The 13,270-nt window shown below is 37.1% G+C and overlaps 1 protein-coding gene across 8 annotated transcripts in view; it reads right to left on the bottom strand.

Moving 5' to 3' along the window:
* The window catches only part of Dgkb (diacylglycerol kinase, beta), a 754,071-nt gene that overhangs the window by 547,170 nt on the left and 193,631 nt on the right, over window positions 1-13,270 (bottom strand). For all 8 annotated transcript variants that reach the window (XM_006515068.3, XM_017315019.2, NM_001361688.1 and 5 more), the window contains exon 3: window positions 2,827-2,903. In XM_006515068.3, the coding sequence (XP_006515131.1) occupies window positions 2,827-2,903 (77 nt within the window). The remainder of the gene's footprint in view (window positions 1-2,826; window positions 2,904-13,270) is intronic.

Genomic DNA, 13,270 nt, shown 5'->3' with positions numbered 1-13,270 from the left:
CCCAAATAGTCCAAGACTGAAATATTTTGGAATCAAATTTAATATCCAAGACAAAAACAAACAAACAAAAAAGAAAACCATGCAAAAACAAGCTGGATTTTCTCATATACCAAATTTTACTAATTTTATGAGATTCATCATTTTATTCTGATGAATATAATTTTATTTTAAAACTTTACTTTTGTTAATGTAGGAACATCAGACATTTTAAATTTTTAATTTTTAGAGATAATTTAAAACTATTATTTAAATTTTCTACACAATATTTTTCTAGAAAATGCTGTTAAATGGCTTTTAAATGTAACTGATTCTGAAAATTGAAAAATAACTGATTCTGTTCAGATCTTCTGTTTAATAATTATTTATTATTTAAACAGTTCTAAATAGACCACATTTTTTTGATAAAAGTTTCCTATTGTAGTGGAATACCAGGGCCAGGAAGCAGGAGTGAGTGTGTTGGTGAGCAGGGGGTGGGAGGAGATGATGGGGGGTTCGGGGGAGAAACCAGGATGGGGTTAACATTTGAAATGTAAATAAAGAAAAAATCCAATAAGAAAAGTTTAACATACAATATTTTACATTGTTTTAACCAACATCATGTAACACAATGCATTGCATCAGGGGCATGGGCTTCTCTTTCAATTTGCAAAAACACTTCAGGAGTAATGACAATTATTTTAAAGTAGGAAATCAATTTTCATTTCTAAAATTAGGCTAGGTTAAAATGTTATTAAGTTTTTTTTACACAAATTCTTACTTATATATAGTTGTGCAAGCCACATTGGAGCAATATGACCAGTTAGGTTAGAATAATAGCTTCTTATGTGATTTGATTATAATATATTGTTTCACAGCATTTGTTTAATTTTAATTAAGCAGATGAGTACTCTACAAAAAAATAATACTAATCTTGAGGTGTTTCATTATCTACCGCAGACATTTCTAGGTGTGTTTAATATGCTTTTATAAAATGCAGAATTACTCTTAAGAGTCATATTAGCTCATTTTTGTCTTAAAGAAAAATTCTTATTAATATTTAATTTAAATAGCAGTTTCACTCTCCTCACTCTTAACTTAGAGTTCCTCTTGGGCCATAGTAAGATCAACTTTTCTGTTTTTCAACTAGAATTATGTTAATGCTTTCAGTAAATTTTATTATTCATGGAGAGTTAGCAAATTACTGAAGAGCTGGCCTTATATTGTATTTATAACGATATCTGCTAGTTTCTTTACATGATCCTATGGTGATTTATAATCATCGTGAAACAAATAATGTCATAAAGAGAGTCTTGGAGATCTTTATAGAAGGATTGCACTATAAACAATATCACTATATACAAATTCTAAGTGAACTGACAAGTAGCTGCTATGTTTAGAAAGGACAAATATTTTCAGTTTATAGGTAAAGATGTGTATTTTCAACTACCACTGGGGCAATGAGTATTAACAGCATTTGTAGTTTGACAAAAATTTACTATTGTTGTCTTTTCTTCCCCCAATATATTCTCTTGGACTTTGAGGTTTTCTGTTTTATAAACATCCACTAACTCTTTTACTATGCAACATCTATAAGCACAAAATAGCAGGGGAACACATGGCATGTATCTGATAATTCTGGGCATCTGATAGGGGAAATGCCAGTAAAATGGCTGATACATTCTCCATCTAGCAATCATTAAAGTCATAGAGTAAAACATGGCTTACTTTTGAAATGTATTATTATGAGTAGATTTATGTAGAGAAAATAAACCATGAAATGAAAACCGGTGTGTGTCTTCCTTCTTCACACTTGGATAACTGTGGTAAGAGTTTGCAAGTTTGAGACCAGCCTGAGTTACAAAGTGAGGTCTTATCTTAAGAGCAAAACAGAACAAAACAAAAACCTGTGAGGAATACTGATGGGGATTATAAAACGGTGAAAATGTAGTCATTTCATAGAAGAAATATCTTGAAAGGAATTGTATTATTATAAATATGCAGAAACAAAAAGTCATATTTCATCCTACCAACATATCTGGATAACATATTTAGACATATTTTTTGCTGAGATCTTTTTGTTTTTATTCTCATATTTTCAAATATCAGTTGATAAGGCTGCAAACGAACTCACAGCAATTATGGGCAGACATTACATAACATCTCTCAGCTGATAATACATGGAGAATTACCTAAAATATAATTTGGAAATGAACTCTGTAAAATATCATATTCAAAAGGAATTGAAGGAGCAGACAAAGTATTTATAAACCCAAAAATACACAATAAGAGGAGAATTTAATTGTCCTTTGGGTGGCTCATTAAGATACAATGTTTGCACCAACCTCAAAAGTTTTCTTTAAGGAATCATTTCATAAAAGGAGTTACTCCCTGTACCTTACCCATGCCCATGTTAGATTAAAACTTACAGAACATATGGCTATTATTAAGTGTATCTTTCTTTTTTCTATCTATTCCTGTTTCCTAACTTCTAGAAAGAAAAAACCTTCAAACAATATATTCTAATGACATACATTTTCTTAAGAACACACATTCTAGAAGACTTTTCATCAATAAGGGTAGTATAAAATATACTGTATTTAGTGGCCTTCCACAGTATCTATTTTTTTAATGAATGTTATTGTATGAAATGTGCTAAATGGTTTATGGTATGTGAGATATATACATGTATATGTATTTATGTGTACATATACATATATATGCAGAAGTATAAGTATATGTGTGTGCATTTATACAAACACACATATACATATTTTTCTAGAATTTTCCATAAAGAAAATTCATCTAGCAAGCACATTATTAAACTGATAAAGAAAAAAGAAGCTTTACCCCTTCAGGATTATACTTTGCAAGCACGCCATTACCATGGAATTCTTCAAGAACATCCTTTAATTTCTTTGTAGAATCTACAACAACAAGAAAAGAGAAAGAGAGAAAACACACAAACCATTTATATAGTCCTGATATGTTTATGTACTCCAGTTCAAACAAAAATACAACATGTAAATAATCACAAAGAGAAGTCAAGTTTTAAATCAACACATAAAATGCTTTTTGAGAGAGTCAGGAAGCTGATGAGTAAACCCAAGTTCTTGTACAAATGAGATAAGCATTCTACCACTGCAGTACATCCCCAGAAAACAAAGTCTACTTAGTCATAAAAGATAACGGCAAAGTAGTGAAAGCAACTATATGTATGTATGTGTGTGTGTATGTATATACACACGCACACACACACACACACACACACACACACACACACACACACACACATTGGCCAAGTATATATTTTAGGATTCAGGTCACAGTCTCTCTATTATAATAGTTAGTGGCAAATAAATGAGATTTTTCTTTTTCTTTTTTGCTTTAGTTTGATTGTGTCAAATCTAACTGAATACAATAAATGTAACTTAAAAAGCTAAAGAGAGTATCATCATGCCTTGTTAAAGTACAGCCTGCTCTTCTCATATCCATATCACTGTTGTAGGTTGTTTGAGTACAATATTCTTTAAAAACCATGTAACTACAGTCTGTCCACATTATATTTTTATCAGCAAATTTACTTTTGATTTTTTCCTGAGTTTGGGGTAACCTAAACAATGCTGCTTTGAACAATCAAACGGGTCAGTTTTTGTGTGAGCAAACACAACCATTGGGACCTTTCATATTGAGTAGTGATAGGTATCACTGTATAAAAATAATTTCAGAAGCTTATAAATAATACATTAAAATTTCAACTAAACAATTCTTTCATAAGATTATATCCTCTGATCAAAGCATTTCAAATTGATTATTCACTTTAGTTGGAGAAATATAATGGAAGACAATGAAAATCCATATAAATGTTCCAAGACATCAAGAGCCATATAGTAATACCCTGTCTCTAAACACATAAATGTATATGAGGAATGAGTGCCTCCCTACCACATAAGAAGTCTCATAAACAAGTACTTAGTCAGGCGGGGGCTGTACATGCCTTTAATCTTAGCACTTGGAGAGCAGAGGCAGGTGAATCTCTGAATTCAAAACCAGCCTGGTCTACAGAGTTCAAGAAAAGCCAGGATACACAGAGAAACCCTATCTCTTGACAACAAAAATTTGGAAATACTGAACTTGAAATGTGGGAAATAGAATTTTTCAGTTTTTTTTTTTTATGGAAAAGAAAATGAGTAATTTTTCCCTAGCACTTGAATATAATTCTTCCAAATATTTCCTGAGGCTTGGTGATTATGAACAACAACAATAAATTTTTACTTAAAAATATAAGACTGATTCTTCAATGAAGTTTCAACACATTCTGTTGGTTACCACGAATACATCATAGTATATACATTTTCAACCCTGATTTCACCTGTGTCTTAGTTAGGGTTTCTATTCCTGCACAAACATCATGACCAAGAAGCAAGTTGGGGAGGAAGGGGTTTATTCGGCTTACATTTCCATACTGCTTTTGATCACCAAAGGATGCAGGACTGGAACTCAAGCAGGTCAGAAAGCAGGAGCTGATGCAGAGGCCATGGAGGGATGTTCTTTACTGGCTTGCTCAGCCTGCTCTCTTATAAAACCCAAGACTACCAGCCCAGAGATGGTCCCACCCACAAGGGGCCTTTCCCCCATGATCACTAATTGAGAAAATGCCTTACAGTTGGATCTCATGGAGGCATTTCCCCAACTGAAGCTCCTTTCTCTGTGATAACTCCAGCTGTGTCAAGTTGACACAAAACTAGCCAGTACAACCTGAAATATACCACTTCTATCCTTTATGTTGTACTTCATTGTAGATTGTGTATCTGTAGGTGGTATTCAGAGTGTACTATGCACCACTTTCAGTATTTCCACACTTCACAGTACATTCTGCCACTGTCACATCCTCTCATGTCAGAAGATTTCACTGATAGGAACAGGAACAGTGGAATCTTTAAGTCCTCTTTCATCATCTTCCTTCTCTCCAGCTCCATCACAGATATCCAGCTTCCTCTGACAATCATTTTGCCCATGCTTAAACATGTTTGGGAAATGACATCACATCATACACTGCTTTGTGTCCGTCTTCATTCTCTTAGCTTAGTATCATCATGGTCTATTCATGTGTAGAACATTTCATTCCTTGCTATACCTGACTCCATTGATTTGGCTTGTATTTCATTTTGGACGATATGGAAATATTGCAAAAAATATTTGTAAGTTTTGGGGAAATGATATTTCAGTTATGTTCATAATAGAATACATCAGTCATGTGACCACTCCATGTTGGAAAATTGAGGAACTGACACAAGGATTTTCAAATACCAATACCATTTTATAATCACACATTAATAACTAAAAGGTATAATCTTACTATCTGTTCAGTTCCAACCTTAGTTTTCTAATATCTTTATTAGAATCATCTGTGCTTGGACTTTTGTTATGTATCTGTCTAGTCATGTGCTAACAAGGTGTGAACATACTGTCATGTGATTAGTGTTCTTTTTCATCTGTTTGTATGTTTGCACATGTGGGCTTGCTTTTGTCTGGAGAGATGCACAAATCTGCAAGTACACATGTCATTTCTCAGGAGCTATTCACTGTGTTTTGTAAGATGAGTTCCTTCATTTGACCTGAGGCTTGATAAGTAGACTAGTCTGTCAGCATGACCAGAGATCCTCCTGTCTTTTCTTCCCTAATACTGATACTACACTCTCCCACTACCCATTATTGTACCTTTTGTTGTTGTTTATTACTTGATCTTAGTACAAAGGCTGGGCTTAAACTCAGATTCTTATATGTACAAGGTACATTTTATACCAGCTGAGCCATCTCCTGAGTCTTTGGTTATTTACATATTCATCAGAGGAATGAATATCCCTATTCAAGTCTTTTCAATTAAACTTTCTAAGTGGTTTAATTGGATTCTTTGATGTTAAAGTTCTTTGTAGTATGTATTTATTTGGTTGAAGTCTACAAATCTTCCAAAGTTTTCTTTTTCTTTTTCTTTTTCTTTTTTTTTTTTTCCATTTTTTATTAGGTATTTAGCTCATTTACATTTCCAATGCTATAGCAGAAGTCCCCCTTACCCACCCACCCCCACTCCCCTACCCACCCACTCCCCCCCTTTGGCCCTGGCGTTCCCCTGTACCGGGGCACACAAAGTCTGCGTGTCCAATGGGCCTCTCTTTCCAGTGATGGCCGACTAGGCCATCTTTTGATACATATGCAGCTAGAGTCAAGAGCTCAGGGGTACTGGTTAGTTCATAATGTTGTTCCACCTATAGGGTTGAAGATCCCTTTAGCTCCTTGGGTACTTTCTCTAGCTCCTCCATTGGGAGCCCTGTGATCCATCCATTAGCTGACTGTGAGCATCCACTTCTGTGTTTGCTAGGCCCCGGCATAGTCTCACAAGAGACAGCTACATCTGGGTCCTTTCAATAAAATCTTGCTAGTATATGCAATGGTGTCAGCGTTTGGATGCTGATTATGGGGTGGATCCCTGGATATGGCAGTCTCTACATGGTCCATCCTTTCATCTCAGCTCCAAACTTTGTTTCTGTAACTCCTTCCATGGGTGTTTTGTTCCCACTTCTAAGGAGGGGCATAGTGTCCACACTTCAGTCTTCATTTTTCTTGAGTTTCATGTGTTTAGGAAATTGTATCTTATATCGTGGGTATCCTAGGTTTTGGGCTAGTATCCACTTATCAGTGAGTACATATTGTGTGAGTTCTTTTGAGATTGTGTTACCTCACTCAGGATGATGCTCTCCAGGTCCATCCATTTGGCTAGGAATTTCATAAATTCATTCTTTTTAATAGCTGAGTAGTACTCCATTGTGTAGATGTACCACATTTTCTGTATCCATTCCTCTGTTGAGGGGCATCTGGGTTCTTTCCAGTTTCTGGCTATTATAAATAAGGCTGCTATGAACATAGTGGAGCATGTGTCCTTCTTACCAGTTGGGGCTTCTTCTGGATATATGCCCAGGAGAGGTATTGCTGGATCCTCCGGTAGTACTATGTCCAATTTTCTGAGGAACCGCCAGACTGATTTCCAGAGTGGTTGTACAAGCCTGCAATCCCACCAACAATGGAGGAGTGTTCCTCTTTCTCCACATCCTCGCCAGCATCTGCTGTCACCTGAATTTTTGATCTTAGCCATTCTCACTGGTGTGAGGTGGAATCTCAGGGTTGTTTTGATTTGCATTTCCCTGATGATTAAGGATGTTGAACATTTTTTCAGGTGCTTCTCTGCCATTCGGTATTCCTCAGGTGAGAATTCTTTGTTCAGTTCTGAGCCCCATTTTTTAAGGGGGTTATTTGATTTTCTGAGGTCCACCTTCTTGAGTTCTTTATATATGTTGGATATTAGTCCCCTATCTGATTTAGGATAGGTAAAGATCCTTTCCCAGTCTGTTGGTGGTCTTTTTGTCTTATAGACAGTGTCTTTTGCCTTGCAGAAACTTTGGAGTTTCATTAGGTCCCATTTGTCAATTCTCGATCTTACAGCACAAGCCATTGCTGTTCTGTTCAGGAATTTTTCCCCTGTGCCCATATCTTCAAGGCTTTTCCCCACTTTCTCCTCTATAAGTTTCAGTGTCTCTGGTTTTATGTGAAGTTCCTTGATCCACTTAGATTTGACCTTAGTACAAGGAGATAAGTATGGATTGATTCGCATTCTTCTACATGATAACAACCAGTTGTGCCAGCACCAATTGTTGAAAATGCTGTCTTTCTTCCACTGGATGGTTTTGGCTCCCTTGTCGAAGATCAAGTGACCATAGGTGTGTGGGTTCATTTCTGGGTCTTCAATTCTATTCCATTGGTCCACTTGTCTGTCTCTATACCAGTACCATGCAGTTTTTATCACAATTGCTCTGTAGTAAAGCTTTAGGTCAGGCATGGTGATTCCACCAGAGGTTCTTTTATCCTTGAGAAGAGTTTTTGCTATCCTCGGTTTTTTGTTATTCCAGATGAATTTGCAAATTGCTCCTTCTAATTCGTTGAAGAATTGAGTTGGAATTTTAATGGGGAGTGCATTGAATCTGTAGATTGCTTTTGGCAAGATAGCCATTTTTACAATGTTGGTCCTGCCAATCCATGAGCATGGGAGATCTTTCCATCTTCTGAGATCTTCTTTAATTTCTTTCTTCAGGGACTTGAAGTTTTTATCATACAGATCTTTCACTTCCTTCGTTAGAGTCACGCCGAGATATTTTATATTATTTGTGGCTATTGAGAAGGGTGTTGTTTCCCTAATTTCTTTCTCAGCCTGTTTATTCTTTGTGTAGAGAAAGGCCATTGACTTGTTTGAGTTAATTTTATATCCAGCTACTTCACCGAAGCTGTTTATCAGGTTTAGGAGTTCTCTGTTGGAATTTTTAGGGTCACTTATATATACTATCATATCATCTGCAAAAAGTGATATTTTGACTTCCTCTTTTCCAATTTGTATCCCCTTGATCTCCTTTTGTTGTCGAATTGCTCTGGCTAATACTTCAAGTACTATGTTGAAAAGGTAGGGAGAAAGTGGGCAGCCTTGTCTAGTCCCTGATTTTAGTGGGATTGCTTCCAGCTTCTCTCCATTTACTTTGATGTTGGCTACTGGTTTGCTGTAGATTGCTTTTATCATGTTTAGGTATTGGCCTTGAATTCCTGATCTTTCCAGAACTTTTATCATGAATGGGTGTTGGATCTTGTCAAATGCTTTTTCTGCATCTAACGAGATGATCATGTGGTTTTTGTCTTTGAGTTTGTTTATATAATGGATTACATTGATGGATTTTCGTATATTAAACCATCCCTGCATCCCTGGAATAAAACCTACTTGGTCAGGATGGATGATTGCTTTAATGTGTTCTTGGATTCGGTTAGCGAGAATTTTATTAAGGATTTTTGCATCGATGTTCATAAGAGAAATTGGTCTGAAGTTCTCTATCTTTGTTGGATCTTTCTGTGGTTTACGTATCAGAGTAATAGTGGCTTCATAAAATGAGTTGGGTAGAATACCTTCTACTTCTATCTTGTGAAAAAGTTTGTGCAGAACTGGAGTTAGATCTTCTTTGAAGGTCTGATAGAACTCTGCACTAAACCCGTCTGGTCCTGGGCTTTTTTTGGCTGGGAGACTATTAATAACTGCTTCTATTTCTTTAGGTGATATGGGACTGTTTAGAAGGTCAACTTGATCCTGATTCAACTTTGGTACCTGGTATCTGTCCAGAAATTTGTCCATTTCGTCCAGGTTTTCCAGTTTTGTTGAGTATAGCCTTTTGTAGAAGGATCTGATGGTGTTTTGGATTTCTTCAGGATCTGTTGTTATGTCTCCCTTTTCATTTCTGATTTTGTTAATTAGGATTTTGTCCCTGTGCCCTTTAGTGAGTGTAGCTAAGGGTTTATCTATCTTGTTGATTTTCTCAAAGAACCAACTCCTCGTTTGGTTAATTCTTTGAATAGTTCTTCTTGTTTCCACTTGGTTGATTTCACCCCTGAGTTTGATTATTTCCTGCCGTCTACTCCTCTTGGGTGAATTTGCTTCCTTTTTTTCTAGAGCTTTTAGATGTGTTGTCAAGCTGCTAGTATGTGCTCTCTCCCGTTTTTTCTTGAAGGCACTCATAGCTATGAGTTTCCCTCTTAGAAATGCTTTCATTGTGTCCCAAAGGTTTGGGTACGTTGTGGCTTCATTTTCATTAAACTCTAAAAAGTCTTTAATTTCTTTCTTTATTCCTTCCTTGACCAAGGTATCATTGAGAAGAGTGTTGTTCAGTTTCCATGTGAATGTTGGCTTTCTGTTATTTATTTTGTTATTGAAGATCAGCCTTAGTGCATGGTGATCTGATAGGATACATGGGACAATTTCAATATTTTTGAATCTGTTGAGGCCTGATTTGTGACCTATTATGTGGTCAATTTTGGAGAAGGTACCATGAGGTGCTGAGAAGAAGGTATATCCTTTTGTTTTAGGATAAAATGTTCTGTAGATATCTGTCAGATCCATTTGTTTCATCACTTCTGTTAGTTTCAGTGTGTCCCTGTTTAGTTTCTGTTTCCATGATCTGTCCATTGGTGAAAGTGGTGTGTTGAAGTCTCCCACTATTATTGTGTGAGGCACAATGTGTGCTTTGAGCTTTACTAAAGTTTCTTTAGTGAATGTGGCTGCTCTTGTATTTGGAGCATAGATATTCAGAATTGAGAGTTCCTCTTGGAGGATTTTACCTTTGATGAGAATGAAGTGTCCCTCCTTGTCTTTTTTGATGACTTTGGGTTGGAAGTCAATCTTATCAGATATTAGGATGGCTACTCCTGCTTGTTTCTTCATACCATTTGCTTGGAAAATTGTTTTCCAGCCTTTCATTCTGAGGTAGTGTCTATCTTTTTCTCTGAGATGAGTTTCCTGTAAGCAGCAAAATGTTGGGTCTTGTTTGTGTAGCCAGTTTGTTAGTCTATGTCTTTTTATTGGCGAGTTGAGACCATTGATGTTAAGAGATATTAAGGAAAAGTAATTGTTGCTTCCTGTTATTTTAGTTGTTAAAGGTGGCATTCTGTTCTTGTGGCTGTCTTCTTTTAGGTTTGTTGAGGGATTACCTTCTTGTTTTTTCTAGGGCGTTGTTCCCGTTCTTGTATTGGTTTTTTTCTGTTATTATCCTTTGAAGGGCTGGATTCGTGGAGAGATAATGCGTGAATTTGGTTTTGTCGTGGAATACTTTGGTTTCTCCCTCTATGATAATTGAGAGTTTGGCTGGGTATAGTAGCCTGGGCTGCAGTTTGTGTTCTCTTAGTGTCTGTATAACATCTGTCCAGGCTCTTCTGGCTTTCATAGTCTCTGGTGAAAAATCTGGTGTAATTCTGATAGGCTTGCCTTTATATGTTACTTGACCTTTTTCCCTTACTGCTTTTAGTATTCTATCTTTATTTAGTGCATTTGATGTTCTGATTATTATGTGTCGGGAGGAATTTCTTTTCTGGTCCAGTCTATTTGGAGTTCTGTAGGCTTCTTGTATGTTCATATGCATCTCATTCTTTAGATTTGGGAAGTTTTCTTCAATAATTTTGTTGAAGATGTTTGCTGGACCTTTGAGTTGAAAATCTTCATTCTCATCCACTCCTATTATCCGTACGTTTGGTCTTCTTATTGTGTCCTGGATTTCCTGGATATTTTGAGTTAGGATCTTTTTGCATTTTCCATTTTCTTTGATTGTTGTGCCGATGTTCTCTATGGAATCTTCTGCACCTGAGATTCTCTCTTCCATCTCTTGTATTCTGTTGCTGATGCTCAAATCTATGGTTCCAGATTTCTTTCCTAGGGTTTCTATCTCTAGTGTTGCCTCGCTTTGAGTTTTCTTTATTGTGTCTACTTCCCTTTTTAGGTCTAGTATGGTTTTGTTCATTTCCATCACCTGTTTGTATGTTTTTTCCTCTTTTTCTGTAAGGACTTCTACCTGTTTGATTGTGTTTTCCTGTTTTTCTTTAAGGACTTGTAACTCTTTAGCAGTGTTCTCCTGTATTTCTTTAAGTGATTTATTAAAGTCCTTCTTGATGTCCTCTACCATCATCATGAGATATGCTTTTAAATCTAGGTCTAGGTTCTCAGGTGTGTTGGGGTTCCCTGGACTGGGCGAAGTGGGTGTGCTGGGTTCTGGTGATGGTGAGTGGTCTTGGTTCCTGTTAGTAAGATTCCTCCGTTTACCTTTCGCCATCTGGTAATCTCTGGAGTTAGTAGTTATAGTTGACTCTGTTTAGAGATTGTTCTTCTGGTGATTCTGTTACCGTCTATCAGCAGACCTGGGAGACAGATTCTCTCCTCTGAGTTTCAGTGCTCAGAGCACTCTCTGCTGGCAAGCTCTCTTACAGGGAAGGTGCGCAGATATCTTGTATTTGGACCTCCTCCTGGCCGAAGAAGAAGGCCCAAAACAGGACCTTTCTCAGACACTGTGTTGCTTTGGCAGTTCCCAGGTGGTACAGACTCTCACCTAAGCAGACTAAATTCCTAAGTTCCTTGGAGTCCTGGGACCAAGATGGCGACCGCTGCTGCTGTGGCTTAGGCCGCCTCCCCAGCCGGGTGGGCACCTGTCCTCCGGTCCGGAAGGTGGCCGGCTGTCTCCGGCCCACACAGGGTGCTGCCTCAGCGCCTCTGTGCTTCTGCCTGTTCCAGAAGCTGTCAGGTTCTCTGGCGCACCCTCTCACCTGTTCAGACTAATTTCCTAAGTTCGGCGGGTCCCGGACCAAGATGGCGACCGCTGCTGCTGTGGCTTAGGTCGCCTCCCCAGCCGGGCGGGCACCTGTCCTCCGGTCCAGACGGTGGCCGGCTGTCCCCGGCCCACAAAGGGTGCTGCCTCGGCGCCTCTGTGCTTCCGCCTGTTCCAGAAGCTGTCAGGTTCTCTGGCGCACCCTCTCACCTGTTCAGACTAATTTCCTAAGTTCGGCGGGTCTCGGACCAAAACTCTGACATTCTTACAAGGACAGAAAGAAAGAAAGCTCTTTTTCTTTTTCTTTTTGGCAAGTATTTTACCAGCATTTTGTGTCTGTGATCAGAGTTGATTTGCTGTTTTGTCAGGCACTGCTATATAAATTTTTAGAAAAAGTATTTGTTTTCATTTTATCCACAGCTTTTAGTTTTATTATAAACTGAAAGTTATAAAATTAAATAAACATAAGAATGTGAGTGCAGAGTGGTTCATATTGGAGCAGACCTTGCCTAATACTTATGAGCTTAACTTTCAGTACCTAGAACCTTCTTAAAAACAAGCAGAAGGGTTAATTTCTCTGCCCTTGGTCCGACCATTACAAATGTCCCACTGATTGTTTTCACATAGATAATGTCAGAGACATATACTACTACAAAGAATAGATTATACAGTTTTGTTCAAAGTTCTACCTTCAGAAATGATACAGGATTATTCTCAATTGGTAAATCCTCTTATAAAGAAAGTTACAGAACCCACTATACATATTCTCTAACACATGTACATGTACTGGAAAACTTATTATGAAATATACTCTAACACATCATTGATTCTTTACCCATGGAGTAAATAACACATTCAGCAATAATTTTAAAACGCTCAAAATACACACTTAAGATTTCACTGACTTGACACTGATTTTACATGATGCCATTGATCATAGGGAGATAAATTAACTAACTAAAGTCTTAATATATGTTATTTTTTTTCACAAACTATCCTGAAGTGTGATGTTGCTCCCAGGCAATTTAAAAAAGGAATCCATATTCTTATGACTAGCCACCTACTCAACCAGACACTTTTTTAATTTTAAAGTTCTACTATAAAAGTATTTGCATAAAGATCAC

This window comes from Mus musculus, chromosome 12, assembly GCF_000001635.26.
Source record: "Mus musculus strain C57BL/6J chromosome 12, GRCm38.p6 C57BL/6J".
In the NCBI taxonomy this organism is placed as follows: Eukaryota; Metazoa; Chordata; class Mammalia; order Rodentia; family Muridae; genus Mus; species Mus musculus.
This window is presented reverse-complemented; position numbering and strand designations above follow the sequence as displayed.